Source organism: Trachemys scripta, chromosome 9 (genome assembly GCF_013100865.1).
Source record: "Trachemys scripta elegans isolate TJP31775 chromosome 9, CAS_Tse_1.0, whole genome shotgun sequence".
NCBI classification, from domain to species: domain Eukaryota; kingdom Metazoa; phylum Chordata; order Testudines; family Emydidae; genus Trachemys; species Trachemys scripta.
The window spans coordinates 91,119,403-91,141,644 of record NC_048306.1 but is presented as its reverse complement, the minus strand read 5'-3'; the positions used below and the strand labels follow the sequence as shown (position 1 = coordinate 91,141,644).

Here is a 22,242-nt window from a genome sequence, read left to right as displayed (position 1 = left end):
TTTCCATCGCCGTAGAAACTCCTCTTCAGTGAATGATGATAGCTGGATGAAAGCATTCTTCCATTGACCTTGCTGTGAATTCACACACCTGAGCGCTGTTGCTATGTCAACCTAACTTTTAAGTGTAGACCATGCCTTGAACTTGATGCAGTGTCCTCATCATTCCATCAACCTGCAGTGCCTTCACCCTTCCATTTACTTCACAGCACTGGACTATGAACGCACCATGCTTAGCAGTCCCCACCAGTGGATCAGCGCTGCTCTTTCTCATCCATTCCTAAGCAGCACAGAGATATTAGTGCATGCCTGATTAAGTGCAAAGTTATGTAAGTGTTCATTGCTTGGTCCAACAAGCTTACAAGATCCATAGTCAGAATTTGTAAGTCCACCAATGCAGTAGCTCTTTTTAAAGGACATTGCAAACGCTGTAGCTGAATAGTTGAAGATTTTTTGTCTTTTTTTATTCTTTAAGAATACCTAATAAGTGATAGGGGGTGGGAAAGTTAGTGCAGCATTCAAATAGCACAGTTAAAAATACAAAAAAGCAGGAGATAAAGGATGATGTTTTCTACTAATTGCCATTTGTGCCTTTGAAAAATCTACCCCTCAATAGTTCAACTTCTACTAGCAACTTTGCTCTGGCTGCAGCACACCATGTTCTCTTTTCTTTTACTAGCGAAATGTGTAGTTTGAAATACGAATAGTTAAGCCTTAAACAGATACCATAAAAGACAACAAAATGTGCAACATGCCTTTGTGAAGGCTGTCATTGTGAGGATAACTTTTGTACTTCCTGATCATGATTTTAATTGTATAACACAGCCTTCTGTGTTCTGTTTAAAGGTCAGCTGTCCTTTAAAATCCACGTGCTTTCTCAGACAGTCTTAAAATTCGCTGTGCTTCTTGGGGGTATAGGATAGCGTTAATAGTTCAAACATGGGAGCATTTGAACAAGGAGATCTCAAGATATATTCCCCCTCAAACAGAAGGTCAGCTGTTTAAAAAAAAAACAGCTGATTTTTGGGGGGTACACCTGGGATTCAAACTATAGCTCTAATGCTCCCCAAACCAATCTCAGTCACTTGGGATTTATCTCAATTAGTGCATGGCACCCACTGTCTGTCTGGAGACGCAATAGTGAAAAAGTTACTGGGGGAAAATTTGTAACTCCGTGTTAGTAGAGGCTAAAAGAATGAAGTGTGCATATGCAGCAAGACTAGGGCTCAGTTCAAGCCAGACGGTTTGCAGCCAGTGTTCTCGCACACTAACTAGATGGCTCAAGGGGATTTGCTGTGGTTACAGACCCTGAGCTGCACCCAAACAGTGTGATTGCAGGTAGGCATATCCCTGCTCGTTTTCGTCTGGCTAGCACAGCTGGCAGACAATAGATACGAAGATGCGGAGGCACAAGCTTCAGTGTGGACTAGCAACCAGACGAAGTAGCCAGGGATTTCCGGTGGGCTTGTACTGGGGCAGCTAACCCACACTGAAGTTTGTGCCCCAATACATACTAGCCCTCTTCCTTTACAGACGCTACAGAGTACACAAGTACTGTAAGGTTAAGTTTAACACCTTCTCTTTGCTACATCAAAATTTAGGTTTAGGTTAGGCATAGCAAACCAAAGCTACATACACCAGGCCTTCATCCAAACATCAATGGTACTCCATACAACCACCCCAGGCTTTTACATGTTATCGCCCCTTCACTCTGGCCATTCCTTCTGACACATTGCCTCATTAAGCTCTGGAGATCACTGACACACATCCCAACAGATTGCAGACAATTCCCATGGCAAGAAGACATCTTTGTGCACCTCTACTGATGCAACCTACAAAATTCAGCTTCGAAATGAGGTATACTTGATCCTCTCCTCATATCATAGTTATAAGCTCTGCCAACCTGCTCCAATTAATCCCTCAAGCATTCAATACAGCTACACCTAATACAGTGAACACAGCTGGAGTTAATTCAAAACTCTGGAACACAACACAAATAATGGCATATTCTCTTAGAACTTCTGCATGTGTACTTATGGCCTCCTACCACCAACCCCCTTGACTGAATCATTCCTAATTCAACAGGCAGCGTTAAGGTTGCATTGCTGGGGTGGTGTGTACCTTCACTTTAAGTTTTCATTACCTTCATTTTCTATGTCCTACTTTCACATTCTGGAAAGGCATGAGCACTACTGCGCAACCTTAATTCTGCATTAAGAAAGTTTTGGGGCAATTAACCATAAACCAAATTGTCTTTACTTTCATTAAAATAATTTATCTCCAACCTGTGTTTCTAGTCAAGGCTCCTTAACGAGCATGGGAATTAAGAACCTGGTGCTGCAAGGTTTTCAGCACTTTGCAGGATCAGAATTGGGGTGAAATTCACTTGTGCTCAGAGAGCCACTAAAGCATCTGTGCACCACTTGATTCATATTTAAGCTCTACTTGGCTTAGGTGGTGTATTAGCTATGTGCTAGATGTCTCAGAAAAGGGGTAAATTTAACTCCAAATGCATAATTTAGATGCAACATAATTTCCTCTTTTAATATAATCTGTAGTTAGCCACATTTCCCCCCCCCCCCATTTTCACAAAGTAGGCAAAGTGTTTAACCTGGCTATTAAATTGTGGTTGATACTCAACTTTTAATAAAAATATATTACAAAAGTGTCTATTTCTTCAAGATGACCTGGTTTATGCTAATTTATTTACATAACCATTGTGATCTGTATTTCACAGCTGACACAGCAGCTCTCTTCAGAACCCTACTGTGACCTGCTTCTCGTTATGATGGGGTAAACAGTGTCACCTTTCCAGCGCACAGTGAATTACAGAGAAGTAGCAAGGCATGCCATCAATCACATTGCATTAAGTTGGCTTTCGAAGTAGATTTCGGATATCACAAATGCTATTTAGGCTGTTAGGGAAAGTACAAATTGGACAGCTCATATAAAATGGCCATATGATGAATGGACATGACAGGTCTTCAAAGAAAAGGAGCATTGCTAGTCTACAAATAACTTTGTCAAAACAAAAGTAAGACTGCAGCTGTTTTGGTAGCCTGGCTACTACAATTTAAGAATTCTTTAATTGCTCTATCTGCTAGAAGTTCAAACAAATATCCTTGGTATCAGAAACTCATGTTTATTTATGGACCGTAAATTCCATGTCAAGCTAGCCCCTGCTAAGGATTTGCATTAGGTTTTGAAAATTAAAATAATCCATATTATGGCAAGTTTGTTACAAAGTATCTTTTAAAAGAAAAGAAAAAAAAACCCTGTGATGTTTCAATCATTGCCAGGCTATTTGACATCCAAAGGAAATGTAATTTACTGGCTTACTTCATGTGATCATGTCTCCCTCTACTGGCTTATTTTAGTAATGATGACAATCTGGTACTCACAGTTTAAGATACTTGCACATTTAGCTCAAATGTTAGTGATTTGTGCTTTAGGCACTCCAAGTCCAAGGTTAGATCACTGCTGATAACAATGTAGTCTCGATAAATATATATGTGGTCATGCTTCATTACCACCGATGGGACTTGCACTTTGTGGACCTATAGACACTGAGGAAAGCCTTTGCTAAGAGCACATGCATATAATCCATTGGGGTCTAGCCTTTTCTAAAACAACATCCATATAATCCAATGATCATATCTCTAGCTGCTGTTCTTAAAACCCTGATATAGCTAAAGTAATTATTCCTTTGGCTCAAGTGATAAGGTGCGTCTTTTGCTTTTCCTGCTGCAAGATCCAGGGTTCAATCACCACTAATGTCTATGTAGTCTGTGTGTGTATGGTCCTGCTTCATTATGCAGAACTCCTCGTAAATAAAGAACTATTCTGAAATGTAACTTAAATTGCTGTGTGGTGAGCTGACATTGGTAAAAACGTCTTTGATTTTGCAAGAGTCTTTATTTTTGGTCCCCAGAGAGGCTAGCTCTCTTTTAGTCTGCAATTTATCAGGCCCCTTATTGGTTAAGGACAGCTTTATACTTGTGGGATTAATCTCAGAGACCACAACTGTATGTTTATCTCATTACAATTAATGTTATGGGTTTATTAAAACAAAGGGATACTGTATATTGAATTTTTCCAGTTGACAAGACTCCCACAGAGCATTACATCCTATCAATACCTGCATATACTGTGCTTGGGATGTCTAATCAATCAGCTGTTGAACAAAAGATAGGAATACCCAGAGGAAATAGAAGTCATGTGGACTTTGAAAATTCAGTACGGTCACAAAGACAATACAAGCAAAATGTACAAAAATTATATCATACTGCTGGTATCCAAGTCACTACAGGTATGTCTCCACAGCAACTAGACACCTGTGGCTGGCCCGTGCCAGCTGACTTGGGCTCAAGGAGCTTGACACTACGACGTGGGAGGGTCCCAGAGTTCAGTCTCCAGCCCAAGCCCGGAAGTCTACACAGCAATGAAATAGCCCCACAGTCCGAGGCCAAATCAGCTGGCAGAGGCTGGGTTTTTCTTTGTTGTGTAGACATACCCTAATATACTATAAAGCTCATAGTGATGGACAATGTTCAGAAAGTATAAAGGTTGGGGGCGGCAGTGGGGGGGGTTGGGGATGGAATCCCCCAAAACTCAACTTCCTAGCCACACTTCTTTGGTCTATTAATATTTTAGTCATGACAAGAAACTAAATTTATTTTTGAAGCGTGGGGAAATAAAATAAGATTAAAAAGGGTCTGCTTCATTGTGTGTGACACATCCTGTAGTGGAGAGGAGAAAGATGACACTAATAATATCAACAGTGGAATTTATATTGTTTGCCTTCTTCAGAGCACTTTACAAACATTTATGCAGCCTCACAACATCCCTGTTGGCTAGGTAAGTAAGAATTATAACCCCCATGTGGAAACTGAGGCAGGGATGTTAAATGTTGCCCAAGGCCGGAGATGGAGAATGTGTCAGACCCAGGATTATAATTCATGAGTTTCTGGCACCTAATCCTGTCCTTAAACCAGATTTCATTGCAAAGAAACTCATCTTCCCTTCTCTGTGTGCCTCTCTCAAGTGTTAGTTGGCAGGGCTTGCTCAGCAGTTCCTTCACACAAGCATAGGGAGAAGACAAAGTTCTAGACAAAGCTCTCTCAGATTCCAGTTAAAACCAGGAAGTGTAGGCCCACCAGTTGAGAGACAGCTGACATTTAATTGTAAAAATACAACATAACAGATCATTTCAAGGTCTGAGCGGAGGAGTGGGCCACATCTTATTTACCTGAATCTGTTTGCTCATCTCTAGTCTGAAGTTTTCACCATTATTCCCATGACTTGCCAGTTAAAGACAGATGGAAGCTGTTTTCTAATTCTATTTCACTGTAAGTGACAAAGACAAATGATTGTATTACCTCGAGAGTTCCTTTGGCAGAGTAAGCGGCGTATGAGTACAGAAGGTCTTGGCTGTGAAGCTTTTTGGTCTCCCTGTAACACTTCTGTCCACTAGGATAAAAGCATTCACCACTATTTTTCAAAGTTACTGTATTTGAAGAAGAGCCTGGCAGGTCAAGCAAGACAGAGTAATTTACTAGCTGAACATCTTCAAGGCCACAAGACGTCCATTGAACCAGAAGTTTCATTGCAATGTCTGTATCTTCTTCTTTCCTAGGCAACTGTATCAAATCTCTGGGGGTAGGGAAAAAAAAACAGTAATAGTACATTTTTTCCAATACACATTCATCTTGTACAGATATAGCAGTTCACAATTTCATTAATGTGAGGCAAGGAATTCATGATAGATTACCATACAATACAACAAAGCACCTTTCATTCTCTTTGCATGTAATTCCTATCAGTTATCAGAAAAATAAAACTCTTTGTGGAGAATAATAATTGTTGTCTTTTAAGAAAAGTATCCTATTGGAATTCCAAAATCCTACAGAAGTGATTTCAAATCATGGTATAATTTGTAAAGCGTTCAATATTTCCATGTAGAATTTGCACTTCCATGCTAAAGTATCTGCTTGTTAAATTTCTGGGTGCTGGCTTTTATCCCTATAGCTAGCCTGGCTACAAAATTATGTTCAGAGGGAATATTTATTTTTTAACCTCAAACCTGATCAATTCTAAACAAGATAATTTGATATTTAACATTTATAAAGTAACTTTCATTTATGAGTTTAAACATTAGAAACATTAATTCCACCTCATAAAACCTTAAAAATTAGGTACATTTTACAGATGGGCAAACTGAGTCACAGAGAGGGTAAATAACTTATCCATTATCACATTGTGATTAACTGACTGAGCTTGCAATAGAAATCAGGGATGGAATCCTGGCCTCAGCGAAGTCAATGACAAAGCTCCCATTGACTTCAGTAGGGGCAGGATTTCACTCTACGCATCTCGAGAAGTATGGGGAAGGGCTCCACATTTTGATCCACTGATGAATGTGAAAGCAAGTTCTAAATATTTATGTCCAGATTTTTTTTTTAAACTAAGTCTGCTAATTTTATATTACATCTGTTTAAAAGAATCTTTCTAAATTCTGTAGTATTACAATCTCCACAAAGTAGTGGATCATAATTAAAACATGGCACAGGAGTGTGATAGGGTGATGCTGTCTGGAGCACACTCCTGCTGCAGGCTGGGAAATGACAGGCACACCTACCTCAGTTACCCTTTTCAGAGTTTTCCCAAGTGAGATTAATTTATTACAAAAGTCCCAGGCATATAAATCATAATAAAAGTCCCATAACAGTAATCCAGATTTCCCCCATGATAGTCCAAACAGTGCAGCATAGAGTTACGGCATCTCTCACCATGCCTAAACATCTCTCACCACATCCCAGCTCTCTAGTGTGGCCCTCTCCTGTCCTTGTAACAGGATAACCACCCTACCCCTTCCAACTTGAGTGCAACCCAGCTTTTCCCAGCAGAAACCCTCATTGCTTCTATGCTGGGATCATCTTTGCCAAAGGAACATTCCTCACTTCCCCTAGGCCTCTCACAACTCCTCTGGGTCCAGCTCTTCAGCTCCAGAGATTCCAGCAGTTAAGCACCTTTGCTGCTCCCTGCCTTCAAGGCTCTTCAGCCCTGGGCCCCAGCTCAGAGTCAGGAGGCAACTCCCTCTGCTACTGCTGCTTCTGTTGCTTTCAGCCCTGGCCGTGACTTGGACACATCGGCCAGCAAACCCCTTTTGCTGCTGTCCTACCTTCAGCTTTTGCCCAGGTCTCAAACATACAGTCTCCCAGCCAATTCCTCCCTCTTCCTAGGGAAGGCCTGTCATGAGCATTCTGCTCACGGCAGCTTTCCCCACGATCTCTTGTCTTCTGACTTTTCCTGACTGACTCTCTCCAGGACTCCCCCTCAGTGGCTTGCTCCCTGATCTTTTCTAATCCTTAGGTGCAACTCCGCCCTCTTAATTGGCCAAATGGAAGCACCTGCTCTGGCATACAGGCGCTGGATCTGCTTCATTCGCAATGGCCAGCCACCCTTTGACAAAGAAACTCACAAAATCTATGATAAGTAGCTTTGGAACGTTGGCAATTGACCATTATCAGGAGATTTGAACTTCTCAGTGGCATAATCTATGTTGAATTTTAAGACAGCCAAAGACATACAAAATGAAGGCATGGTTACAGAGGTTATACACCTCTACCCCAATATAACGCTGTCCTCGGCAGCCAAAAAAATCTTACCACGTTATAGGTGAAACTGCGTTATACTGAACTTGCTTTGATCTGCCGGAGTGCACGGGCCCGCCCCCTCGGAGCACTGCTTTACCGCGGTATATTCGAATTCGTGTTATATCGGGTCGTGTTATATCAGGGTAGAGGTGTACTTTGCTGTAAAACTGCATCTTTAACATGATTTTTAACCATTGCTAACAATTGCCATAATAACTATTATTTTAGAGCATCCAGCAGTGCCATAGTATGGTACTTTACAATGGCAACAAAGTCAAAGAGTTTACAGTTTAGTTGAAATACAAGACCATCCGCAGTGTACCAAAAGAGCAGAAACTCCACTTCCAGGAAGCTCAGAACTCAGCGGCACAACTAGATTTTTAAGACATAGCCCAATTTTTTTTAAAACGCCTTACTTAATGAAAAAATACCTAATATTCACTGGACACCCACTAGGTTGTTTTGTTTTGTTTTTCCAAAAGTCTCATCTTTACAAAATGATTGGTTTGAATCAAATCTATTCAACACAGGAGAGTTCATTTGATGTCATTTTGTAGGGGGCTGGAGGGAGGGGATGATGCTGGAAACTAGCTACAATTAAACATTTAGCCTACATTCACTGAGCAAAACAATTTGCAAAGCTGAAAAGAGCAGCTTCACTAAGTATCATAATGTATTATTTGACAGAAAGTTTTCCTCAGCCTTGATATCCACAATAAAGGGTTGTCCGGGCAACACTGTGAAGTGTCATGCAAAACACCTGAGCCTAGAAATGATTTTGTCAATACTGCTCAATAGGCTGACAGACCACAAATAGGTTGATTTTTGCTTTTCTGGGCCAAATACAGTTTATATCATTGCTGAACACCTGCTACTGGAACAACAAGGAGTCTGGTGGCACCTTAAAGACTAACAGATTTATTTGGGCATAAGCATCCGAAGAAGTGAGGTTTTTACTCACGAAAGCTTATGCCCAAATAAATCTGTTAGTCTTTAAGGTGCCACCAGACTCCTTGTTGTTTTTGTAGATACAGACTAACACGGCTACCCCCTGATACTTGACACCTGCTACTGGATGATCCACAGAGTGGCATTGATGAAAGAACTGAAGGAAACAATGAATCTAGTCTGACCAGCTTCAGAGAGACGTTTAATGATAATTTTAGTGGAAAAATGGAAGCCTAAAATGAAAGGGAGATAAAATACATCAGTCAATCTAACATACCCCGCCACCCCCAAACTCAGAATCATTCACCATACTGTGGGGAGCTCTGAAGAGTAGTAGCCTGGTTGGCATGCTGAAAGGGTACTAGGAGGTCTTTGCTTGGATATGTAAACTGCCTGCTGTACAAAGTGTCGCAAAATGTAATGTTAAATGGGAAATCATCATTGAGTGGGTGTGTTTCCAGTGGGATGCCCTGAGAATCAGTTTCTGACCATATGCTATTGAACATTATTATCAATGACATGGAAGAAAACAAAATCCTCATTGATAAAGTTTGCAGATGACAAACATTGCAGGAGTGGTAAATAATTAAGAGGACAGGTCACTGATACAGAGTGATCTGGATATTAGCCAGGATATTAGCCTAGCTATGAGCCAGGAGGAGCAGAGATGGTGTCCGTAGCCTCTATTTGCCAAAAGCTTGGAAGGGGTGACAAGCGATGGATCACTTGATAATTACCTGTTCTGTTCATTCCGTCTGAAGCACCTGGCATTGGCCACTGTCGGAAGACAGGATACTGGGCTAGATGGACCTTTGGTCTGACCCAGTATGGCTGTTCTTATGGATAGTTTGGTAAGCTGGACACAAGCTTACCAAGCAAAAAAGATGCATTTTAATATGGCTAAATGTAAATGTATACATCCGGGAACAAAGACTGTAGGCTACACTTAGAGGATGGGGGACTCTATTCTGGGAAGCAGTGACTCTGAAAAATGGGTTGTGGTGGATAATCAGCTGAACATGAGCTCCCAGTGTGATACTGTGACCAAAAGAGCAATCCGGGGAGGCACCCCGAAGAATCTCAAGTAGGAGTATGGTGGTTATTTTACCTCTATATTTGTCACTGGTGCGACCACTATTGGAAAACTGTGTCCAGTTCTGGTGCCCACAATTCAAGAAGGAGGTTTATGAATGGGAGAGGGTTAGAGAAGAGCCACAAGGATGAATTAAAGGATTAGAAAATGCCTTGTAGTGATAGACTCAAAGAGCTCAATCTATTTACCTTACTGAAGAGAAGGGGTGACTTGATCACAGTCTATATCTATCTACATGGGGAACAAATATTTAATAATGGTCTCTTCAGTTTAGTAGAGAAAGTTGGCTGGAAGTTGAAGCTAGATAAATTCTGAATAGAAATAAAGCATGCATTTTTAAAGGTGAGAGTAATTAGCTATTGGAACAATTTACCACGGGTTGTGGTGGATTCTCAATCACTGACAATTTTTAAATCAAGACTGGATACTTTTTAATAAAAAAGATCTGCTCTAGGAATTATTTTGGGGAAGTTCTGTGGCCTGTGTTATATAGGAGGTTAGACTAGATGATGACAGTGGTCCCTTCCACCCTTGGCATCTAGGAATCTATAAACAAAGTAACAGGCTTAACGAATTTTATATTGAACCGAATTAACATTTCAGTTAGGCCTGAAGAGTACATGATTATACAACTGAGACTCAGTGATATAACCCCAAACCACCAGTTAGTGACATCTCAGCTTAGACTTGCAGGGCCGGCTCCAGGCACCAGTTTGCCAAGCAGGTGCTTGGGGCGGCCACTCTGGAGAGGGGCAGCATGTCCAGCTATTCGGCGGACGGTCCCTCACTCCCACTTGGAGCGAAGGACCTTCCGCTGAATTGCCGACGCAGATCGCGATTGCGGCTTTTTTATTTTTTTTCCCCCCGCTTGGGGCGGCAAAAACCCTGGAGCCGGCCCTGCTCACTTGTACTCCTTAGAATAGCTTGTGACATTCGATTTTCTGTGCTCAAAGAGACACATTTTTAAAGGTATTTAGGCATCTAAAGATGAAGATAGAAACCTACTGGGATTTTCAGAAGTGACTAGCTGCCTAACTCCTAGGGTAATCAATGGATGAACAAAACAATGAACAATTGTTAAAACGCTGGCAGAAATCCATTGGAGTAAGGACCCGGACAATTTTGAAAATCTCACTAGTAGCCTATCTGAATCTAAATACCTTTAAAAATTTGGTCCAAAGAGCCTCATCCAAAGTCCATTGAAATCAATAGAAAGACTTGCATTGACTTCAGTGGACTTTGGAACAGGAAAACATAACAGGAAAAGGGTATTTAAACCTCTCCTTTTAATAATACTATCTTATAATTTAAAACTCCATTAGTTAAGGAACATTTACTATACACACAATGTCACTCACAACCTTATAAAAGTGAAAAGGAAATACCATATCATATTGGTGATGCATTAACAACCTTGAGTGATAACATGTTACAACTTCACCCCACAGTATAGTACACTTCAATGGCTAATGCCACCTACAGGACATTAGAGGTTGCAGCATATGTTATTGATTGCACATGCAGATGAAAATATTTGAAAAACCTCTACTGAAAGAGACTAGATACATTATATCAGAATGTAATCTGTACAACAGTCAGAGTTCCTGCTGTACAGAGTTCAACTTCTTTACAAGAACGCTAGGCTAATGTTAAAGACTTCAGAGATCCAGTCAGGAGGAATAATTGTCAAAGGTCACTCTCCAGATTTAATCTTCTTAATTTATCTAAAATAAGTCTTCAAGCAGGCTGCACAAAATGGACAAGTTAATCCAATCAGTAGTACATTACAAGTCTCCAATTTCATCTGCTATGCCCTTTAATGCAATGACAAACTTGGACAGTACAGAAACATACAAAGTCATTTTATTAACACAGTCACTACTTCAAGATCCACATTTCCCACAGGTGTTAGAAACAGTAATAGAATAAATAATTGGAAGAAACCCATCCCATACAAATAAGGTTATGCCACATTTCAACAGCCAGCACTCTGTTGCAATAAAAGGCAGTTTATTATTATTATTTTTTAAAAGGACACAATTATCAAATTGTTCCCTCAATAATAACTAAAGATGCTTTTTACTCTATAATTAAATGAAGTGTGCCTTTGAAACTTTTGTGACAATACACTTGACTGAATTACAGAAATGAATACACCTACTATTTACTTCATAAATTTCCTTACAGCCTATTAAAATCAAATTGCAAATCACGGCACATGTGTTAAACAACTCAGCAGATATTAGGTGTCTTTGATAAGTCTCATGGAGAACAAAATAACACAAACACTTTTGGCAGTTTAATTAAAAGGGTTGAGCCAAATTTCTCCCCGTTGTAAATCCACTAATTTCATTGATTTACACCAGGGATTAATTTGGACCATTATTGTTTGTGACAAGCTGGTTAGATAACAGAAACAAAGCCAGAAGAATAGTATTTCCGACAGTACTCCAAATTCAGAAACCCAGAAAGTACTAGAAGGTTTTTTTCCTTATCAGTTAATGAGAAAAACCAACATTACACCTCACACATTGCAGTCACTTTCTGCATCCTACTAACGTGAGTTAATTTACTTATTTTTTTTTTTAATTTACAGAATATTAAGGCTGGTAACAAGATAGCATGTGTGAGCTGTAGAAAGGAACAGAGTGTCTGCATCATCATGCAACTGATACTGAGAATGTTTTCAGTATCTAAAGCTTCAATAGAAATTCTATGGCAATTTTCATTTACACTACTGCCTTTAATGGTGAGCCAGTTTCTGATACCCTTATTCGCTTTATAATTTGTAATACTCTGTTCAGCAAGTTGTTCCGTGGAAATCAATAGTGATACTGCCAAGTAAGGTACTACTCTAGGGGCCACATCTTCAGCTACTCTAATTCTGCATAGCTCTATTTAAGTCAGTGGACTTTCATTGGCTAATGATCTTCATGTACATAAGGGTATTAGAATCTGGCACAAGTACATTACATGAATAACAACAACAGGCAGAATAATATAGTGGCTTTCATCTGAGGATTTTCCCAAATTAAGCTTTAGAACACCCTCAGAAATAGGCAGACACAAAAGACCTAATCCTCCTCGTACTTCAGGTAGAAGAAAGTCATCAGAATGTCACTATGGGGCCTCACTGGGATACAGGCAGCAGAAGAGGTAAGGCTACAAGCACGCTTCTTCAACTCAGCAGGACTAGCCCCCAGAACGGGTGTGCCGACCACCTATTTGCCACCACCTCCCTGAGCCAATGGCCACTTGTCCTACCTGTCTCTATCTCCCTACACGCAGCGACCGTCTGATCTCTACCCTCCCAAGGCAGTGACCATGTGGGGTGTGGGGGCTGCCGCCTCCTTTCCTCTGTGGGGGCATCCGGCCCCTCATCCTCCTCTCTGTCTGTGGAAAGAAGCTGGGGAATCAGTTGACCTTTCCTTGTGTCAGCAGCCTCTTCGGGCTTCTCCCTGCTTCCCCAACTGAGTTGTTTGAAAGTGGCCAACTCTACCCCCACTTTTTCCTCCTCCAGCCTGCTGAGGAGGGAGCCAGTCCTCCTCTCCCCCCCATCACTGTCCTTGAAGCTAATGGGGTCTATAGACAACTAATCTCCTCCTTTCTTCCCCTCCTAGTTAGCAGCAGACCTACCTTCCTCCTCCTCCCCTTTACTGGCCTCTGGCAGTGGCCACAACAGTTTCAAAGCAATACCGAAATAAACCACTGGCTGCACATGTCCTAAAAACAGCACATGGCTATTTCTCTGTGACGACTATAAGAAGTAAATAATAAAAAGTAAACAAAAGGTTAACTATCAGCATAAGCACATGATCTTGTTACCATAATGCTTGACTTGCCTTTCATTTCCCCATAAGGAAAGCTTTGCAGGTACAACATTCTGGTACAGACCACACCTTGCTGGTTTCATGACTGAATTTCAGTGATAAACTCATTAGGGCAGGGAGGATGCCTTTACTTGTGTCTGTTACGCACCTGGTACACTTTTGGGTGCTACCATTGCACCTTGGGTGCAGTGTCTAATGTTATCTATTATGTAATCAAATTTAGAAAACCCGCTGAACTGAAGCATTGAGACAGCCAGTAGGAGCAAAGAAATCTGATACTGGTGTAATTAAATCTGCATTCCTTGGTCTGTGTAACCAGTATTGGTCCTCCTATGCAATGTGGATTGATTAAAAACACTGATTTTAATCAGAGTTTACATTAACAAGCAGAAAACCTTGATTTAAAATGATTTACTTTTTACTAATAAGTGTACTATTTAATTATTTTCTCAAAGAAAGGTTTACTCTCATTGGTTGGTATAACCATTAAAACATGTTTATTTGCAACCTAAAATTGGTACTCTTTCTCGTTAAGCAGGAGGGTACACTATATCAATACATATTTATTTATACAAAATTATATAGTTTAACATATTTATGCACATTATTAACTTTCCCCTTTTAATGTTAGAAAGTGGTGAATGAGGCTACATTTCTTATTTACTAGATTGTGTTTTGTTATTCGGGATTTCTGTCAAGCTGCATTTGGATGTAAACTGGAATTCAGTTACACTTGGCACAAGAACAAATGGGTATAAACTAGCTATGAATACATTTAGGATGGAAATGAGAAGAAGGTTTCTAACATCAGAGATGGGGTAAGGTGCTGGAACAGCTTTCTAACAGCAGTGAGGGAGCAGGGGGAAAAACAAAACCTAACTAGTTTTAAAATGGAGATTGATAAATTTATGTATGAGATTATGACTAGGTGCTTGTGATAACAGGGGACTGGATTTGATAGCCCAGTTCTCTGTTCCTAAATACTTAATTCACTCCTGTATACCTTGTGCAGCCATAATGGAGATAATAGGTTTTACAGGCTGAATGTGAGGGCAGCACTAGACCCAAACATTTAATAACAAACTAGGAACCAAGACAGGCAAAGGGGACACAATGTTTCATTAAGGCCAAGATGCAAATCTTAACTGGTTTTCCTTCTTTGAAATGATGAAAAGATCAGGAAAAATTTGAGGAAAACATATTCATGGGCTTTTTCTCGAAGACAGGAGACAGTTTATAGTCCCTGACTTGCAGAATGGCCCAGAGCCTAACTGCAAGAGATTACAAGTTGGCCAGTATTGCTTAAGGCTGGAAGTGCTAAAGATGATAAAATAGTTTACAAGATGATGGGCTGCACAGGCAGCAGTAATAATGTTGGGCTTTCCATCCCAACACAGCAGAATGACAACATCAAAATACAAAGCTGTACCAGGTGACTATAAAGAGAAATGAATACATGCGCAACACAGGAATTTCATTGTAAAACTAATGACTGTGGGGAGAGTACGGCTGAAGCAGTGCAATGGAGACTTCTTTGCTCTAGCAGCACTTCTTTCACCATTGCTTGCTAAAAGAGATAACTCGTCATACCAGATAATAGGCCAGATGTGCACATCAGAAGACTTGGAAATACATGAAGTGATTGCTGAAAAACTGAGATTTCTTGCCCCCTAAATCAAAAGTTAAATTTAGAATAATTCCCCCATTAACACCACATCCTTGTCTAATGGATATAATAATGATAATCACTAAGATATAGAGCCCTTTATCAGAAATTCCTATTTGATATAGATACAAACAGTAAAGTTCTTAATAAAAGACTGATAGAATTCTATAGTTTTGAGAGCAAAACTATAGAGACAGATTTTTTTCCCCTTCATGTGTGAAAAATCTTTAATGGGGATTTTGAGGAAATATCTGCAAGGATTTTCAAATTGAGATTCTCTATCCACGGTCTCCCTGGGAGTAGGGGGTTGCCCAAAAACTGGTTGAAGAACCAGTTTTTAAAAAAATACAACTGTCAAAGTTGTTTCAGTTTTACAGGGTTTAGGAACTGACCTATTTTTTCCCCCAAAAACGTTTTAATCAAAAATTATTTCGTCATTACAGTCACCATAACTGTTAATAAAATAGCCACCAACAATTTTTTGCTTCTTGAAAACTCACTAACAAAAAACGTAGAAACACCCCTTTGCTAAGAATTTGCTCCTACCATGATTTGGTAAGAAATTCAAGAATGATGTCACATTTAAAAAAAAAAATCAGTTTCTCTCCAAAAAAAATAAGGGTGGGGGGGGAGGCCAGTTTTGACCAAGAAAGCCTGTACTCCAATAATGCTGATCTGCTCTAGTTTGCCCCCCACCACAAAAGAAAAGCTGCTTCCATACATGACAGATCACAGGGGATTCATGGGATGCCAGGGCCATTTTTTCAAAGACTTTGTACAATACCAACCTCAACATTTTCCTTCTCCCGCTCCCTCATAGCAATGCAGCTGTGCTACCAGGCAATCACCCTCAGCTGCAGTAGTTCCTGGGGACCAAAAATCTGTGACTGTATTAAGTTCACAGGCTGCCATAATTTTTATACAAGGCCATGAAATGAGACACATGTCCTTGGATGCTGTGAGTTATCTCTCCATGCAGACAAGCATTTTATTCTCATGTCCCTTCCTGCAGGTTTTTATGGGACTTTGCACAGACTTTCTACAGTAGCAGATTCTAATATGGAATTGAGTTCCAAGACAGCATAAGAACTTTGGCCCAGACCATCACCACTTGCAGAAAAGACATATTCACATAATCTCCTCTGCAAAGCAATGTCTCTCATTCAAATTATGAATGAAGTGACGTGGAAAATATATGTAAAGAGTTGTTTTTTAAATGGAAAGAAGTACCACAATATTTAAAGCACAAGATAAAGTATTCTGAGGTATAAAAGTAGAAAACCATCAGAACTGTTTCTAAGTAGAATATATCTGTATTTTGTATGAAGCATAAACAGTTCTTTAGCAATATACAGCAACTGTGATTTATTACTAACAAGATACATGTCATAGTATGGCCCTGGCTGGAGTGCTCTCATGAAGTAGGCAGCACTGTGCCAGGTGTGTCTGCCTCAGTTTCCCCTTCAGAGTTCCCAGAAATAGTCCTTAAAGGCTTTTCGATGGTCTTGCACACACATCATAAAATCCCATAACCACAGTCCAAAATTCCCCAACATAGTCTAAACAATGCATGCAACAGAACAGCTCCGGCATCTTTCCCCATGCCCCAGCATCCCTCATCAGGCCTTACTGGCCCTCTGACCTCAGGACTCTGGCTCAGAACCAGCATTCATCTCATTCTGCTGCTCTCAGCCTTCAGCTCTCTCCTGTCTTCTTTGGCCAGGACTCACTGACTCAGGAAGGTCAGCAGGCTAGTTCCTCCAGCTTCCTGATAAGCCCCGTTTCCAGGGAAGGTCAGTGGAAAGCTTTCTGCTCTCTGCAGCACGGCCCAGAGACTTCCTCCAGTGTGAATTCCCAGGCAGTTTGCACCTGCCCTTTCTCTCACTGACCCAGATAGCTTCCCCTTTTCCAGACTGACTCTGTGCTCTAAGGCTCACCATCTCTCTCTCTTTATAGGCCTCAGATGCCCTCTTTTAGCCCAATTGGTGAGTCACAGTTGACACTGGCCCTGCTCCCTCTTAAAGGACCAATGCCAACCTGTTACAAAACCAAATTCTGCTCTCCTTAAAATGATACTTTGTACTCCGAGTTCCCAGTCCCAAAATGATGTAATGAAAGATATCTCAAACAAACACTCACCCCTGTACTTGTACACAATGAATTTGCTCAAGACAAGGAGTGATGCACATCATGCATCAGAAGTTAGAATCTGTATAAATATTCCCATAGCCCATCTGATTAAAACTATTACCATAAAATACTGTAATATATTCAAAATGGAGATTGTTTGGAAAGACCATGCTGCAGTACACATAATAATTTAGAAACTCAGATCCATGACCAAAATAACCTACGAGCAATCAAGCAGAAAAGATGGTCATCACATTATTTATAAGATTATTTTTCTTTCTGCTTCCTCACTAGCACAGAAAGCAGGATCTACATTTCTATCTACCCACATACTTGTCTTCGTATTGTTTTTTAGTGTATCTAGAACCAAAGTGCTCTGAAATATTATGCAATCTTTAGCGTCTCTGCTGACTATGTCAACAAGGATGAAAATTATCATGCAGGGTGTGTGTATGTGGGTTTGTGTGTGAGACAGGGCCGGCTCCAGGCACCAGCCCAGCAAGCAGGTGCTTGGGGCGGCCAACCGAGACGGACGGCAGGTCCGGGTCTTCCGCGGCGGGTCCCTCGCTCCCTCTTGGAGCGAAGGACCAGCCGCCGAATTACCGCCGAAGATTGAAGTGGCGGCGGTAGATCAGATCGCGATCGCGGCTTTTTTTCTTTATCTTTTTGCTGCTTGGGGTGGCAAAAACCCTGGAGCCGGCCCTGGTGTGAGATGTGGATATTGGTCTACTTAGAAGTAGACTAACACCAATAGCCCATTTCACTATGAGCACCAAAGAGCTGTTTTATGATTCTGACCCTTGATCTTTTGGTCTGAGCCTGGAATAAGATAATCCTGTAGATCCCCTTTATCAATGCAGCCATAGAATCAATCATAGAATATCAGGGTTGGAAGGGACCTCAGGAGGTCATCTAGTCCAACCCCCATCTAGTCCCCCTAATTTTGTACATTTGTTTCCAATTTTGTATTTAAAATATGTCAATGCAAATGGTATTGTGCCCAGTGCTTCTTTATTCTGGAAATTGGACAGGCAAGATGGCAGCATTGACACATGGTAATTTTGTGATGGCTGTGGGCTACAGGAAATTAGAGGAATTCAGCATGGGATGTGTTAATGTAACCCACACACCTCCTGGGTGCGGTGCTCTGTCCCATCTAGTGGCACCGAGACCACAGAGAGAGAAATTAGTGAGTTTGCTCTACAACCTTAGCTAACAGCCAGTTGTTGGCTTTTAGTTCATGTGGCAGAGGCTCAGGCAGGTTCAATCCTGCCCGCAGACGACTGGGGTCTGTCGGCGTTACATTAATGGTACTGCATACTCTTCCCTTACAAAAAGACTTGAGTATAATGGTGACTTGTCTCATCAGATTTAGATACGCTTCCTAAATCATAAACAAGTGAAACAATGCCTGCCTACAGTGCAAATCACAATTGCAAAACATTATTTTCCGATACTCAGTATGGTACAGCAATTAAATATGGTGCAGATTATTATTATGAGAGGTCTGCTTCCGCCATGCACCATCTTTATGGGCAGTGCCGTTCCACCTGCAAGCCAGTCCCAACACCTGGGAATAGCCAAGAGTAACTTTCCTGACAAAGGTTAGCAAGTGCCATCTCAGCACTGTGGCTCACTCTCCAAGCCATATCCCTTGCAATCCAGTCCTGGCTGACATGGCTGATGGAACAATTCATGCGTAGCTCATCACAATGATGAACGTATTGTTTGTCCTAATAGAAGGGAAAATTAGAAGCATATTCCACTCTATTGTAACATATTATACGAGCATTTGCAAATCTTGATATATATATCTGCTCTCTGAATGTTGTAATGTGGTACCTACAGTACAGTGATGATGCTATTAACATAAAACAGTATGATTTATGGTGGGTTTTATTTCCCATATGTATAGTATAAATTTGATTTATAAAATTGAAAAAAAAATAGGATGTTGTGGTTTCAGACATTTTTACAGTCCTATAACAGAAAAATGGTTTCGATTTATTTCCAGGATTTCAGTATATTGTGTGGACAAGTGCCGCTGGGTAATTTTGAGGAAAATATTGCAAGAGACTGGACTCTTCCATTTAGAAAAGGATGTATTGTGTATGCCTGGTAATATTTTTTTCAGTGAGAATGTCAATTTTTTTTGCACCATCACAGTGGCTGATTCATTCATTTGTACACTAAACAGAGACAGAACCAAGTGCCTGTAAACTGGTAGTATTAACATGATATAATACACAATAGACACAGACCAAATTTTCCATCTTCCTGGGAATTCCTTTGTTGATAGATTAAAGAACAGTCATAAACCTCTGCCTAAGCTTCCTTTTGAGGCTGGCTGTACATATTTTTCTCTACAAGCTTCTCTAAGCTTACTTCTGTTTCCCACAGCATCAAACAGATATTCACATTTTTTCATACTTTTTGGTTGGAACTAAAAGGACACTCCTGAACTGACTGCCAAGGTGAGTCAGAAGGCAAGCTCTGCATCTCAGTGCAGGGTGTTAGGAATGGACAATCTGTCATACAGTAGAACTTGAGTTACGAACCCCTCGGGAATGGAGGTTGTTTGTAACTCTGAAACGTTCGTAACTCCAAAAGTTTACAGCTGAACGTTGACTTAATACAGCTTTGCAACTTTACTATGCAGAAGAAAAATGCTGCTTCTAACCACCTTAATTTAAATGAAACAAGCACAGAAGCAGTTTCCTTATCTTGTCAAATTGTTATTTAACTTTCTCATTAGTTTTTAGTAGTTAACATTTAACACAGAACTGTACCGTATTTGCCTTTTTTTTTTTTTTTTTTTTGGCTCTTGTAGTGCCAGATAACCTACTATGAGTTTGTAATTCTGGTGTTTGTAACTCTGAGGTTCTACTTTATTACCATTTGTGTTCCTGAAATTTGAACAGGTTAATCTCCTCTGTGACAATGGGAAAACAGACTATTCAGTGTTCAGGTACACTAAATATTAAGAAGTCAGTAAACACACTATGGCCGAGATTTCCTAAGATGCCTAAGAGATCTGGATGCCTAATGAGTTTTGACTTCAAATGGAAAAAGGGCATCCAGATCCCTTAGGCAGCTTTGAAAAACTCAATTTAACTGTATTCCTAGAGATCACTCCCCATATTTTCCTGCAATAAGTTGGCATCTGTAAGATGATCTGAAAAAGAGTCCGGGTCTTAAATATGAATTGCTTTGGTTTTGTTGATTCAGGTGACAACTTTTCCTGGTTCACTTGGCATCCGTGCACATCTTTTTCTGTAAAACGGCAGTTGTCTAGTCTAGTGCTTTACTGATTTCAATGGAATATCCACTGGAAGCAGCATAAGGAACAGAAACACAATATGGTAACCAGGGCCGGCAGTCGCCTAGGGCGGCAGTATGCGGGGGGGCGGCATTTTGCCGCCCTCTGCGGAATTTCGGCAGCGAGGGGCTTCCTCTGCTCTGGGTCTTTGGCAGAAATCCAACAGTGGGTCCTTCACCTGCTCCGGGACCCGCCGCCGAAGTGCCCCGAAGACCCGGAGCGGAAGGACCTCTGCCGCTGAGAATGCAGCTTCATAGGAGAAGCTGCCGCCGATTACTGTGGAGGAGCGCTGCCGCCTAGGGTGGCAAAAACCCTGGCGCCACTCCTCATGGTAACATGCATTTTGTGTGTGGCAGTACTGTATATACTTCAAGAGTCCATGTAGTGGCCTTTTAACTGTGTTAATGTGTGAAAAAGAGCAATTTTATTTGGAACATTCTCTTGTAATACTTCACCCATTTAAACAACATTAAAAAAATCTGTTCTGCAGATTAAATCAATATTAGTTTTCAATGTTTAATAACTCCATACAAATTCACACTGTTTTAAACTGACATGATCTCTCCCTTCTGTGTTAATATAAAACTAATTTTTTTAAAACCACATCAATGAGATATCTACCTGATGAATGAGATTAGAAGAAGTTATCTTTCTTTTAGACTATTAATTCCACTCAACTCCTATGCACATATTTTAAAGGTTCACAGGACCCCCCTCCATGTTATTATAGGTCATTTATCCATATGAATTATAGCCCAACTAAAGAAGAAAAAGAATATAGCTCAAAACATTTTTAACCCACCATGGTATTGTTAGCCTAAAAAAGCCTTATGAGCTGAAATGTTATACAAAACTACCATACAGGAGATAAATAGTTTTGCAGTTTGGTGGTTGTTTTAAATTCATTCTCTTTAATATCTCTGAGATTCAAGATTTATGTTACATTTTCAATTACCAAGCCTGTAAATTTAATTCTGTGAGAATTAAGAAGGACTCACATGTATATTTTAAGATAACTGATCTGTGCAGATATTTGTTGACATCCATGACAGATGTAGAAATGGGGAGAAATTGTAAATACACTCTGTATTCATTCCCATCTTGTCAAGACCCTGTGGTGGCAGAAAACATGACTTTTCACAAAATCTGGCTCTTACATTTTTTCAGGGGACAGATACAGAAGACAGATGATAAGCAATATCTTAACTCTTATAACACAAACAGTACATGGCTAGATCCATCAAAAAAATCAGCAACTGATGTTTGTACAAAACACCTCAATTAATCCACAGCTTCCGTTTTAAAAGATAAATATCAACAAGCAATCCTGCACAAATGCATTTTATATTTGCAAGGGGTGTAGTACACTCTAGCCTTGTTTAAATGATGCCTGTTCATGTCTCCTTTTAATCTGAAAACATTTACTCTTATTTTCAATACTGATCAAAAATATAAATCATTTTCAAAGCACGTATTTCATTTTTCAAATTTAAAAGACAATCTAGCATAATGGGCGATATAATTAAACTGTAGAATTTCAGGATTCAGTATCCGCAAATTCTGTGCATGTAAATCCTGCTTTTATGACATGTATGTCCTGATCA

General features: G+C 40.3%; 1 protein-coding gene across 1 annotated transcript in view; it reads right to left on the bottom strand.

Annotated features, from left to right (window-relative positions):
- Positions 1–22,242, bottom strand: part of LOC117882374 (inactive N-acetylated-alpha-linked acidic dipeptidase-like protein 2) — a gene marked incomplete in the record, with an annotated part of 726,064 nt that overhangs the window by 230,041 nt on the left and 473,781 nt on the right. Inside the window, 1 exon segment of the mRNA XM_034780534.1 lies at positions 5,376–5,649. Within this exon segment, the coding sequence (XP_034636425.1) occupies positions 5,376–5,649 (274 nt within the window).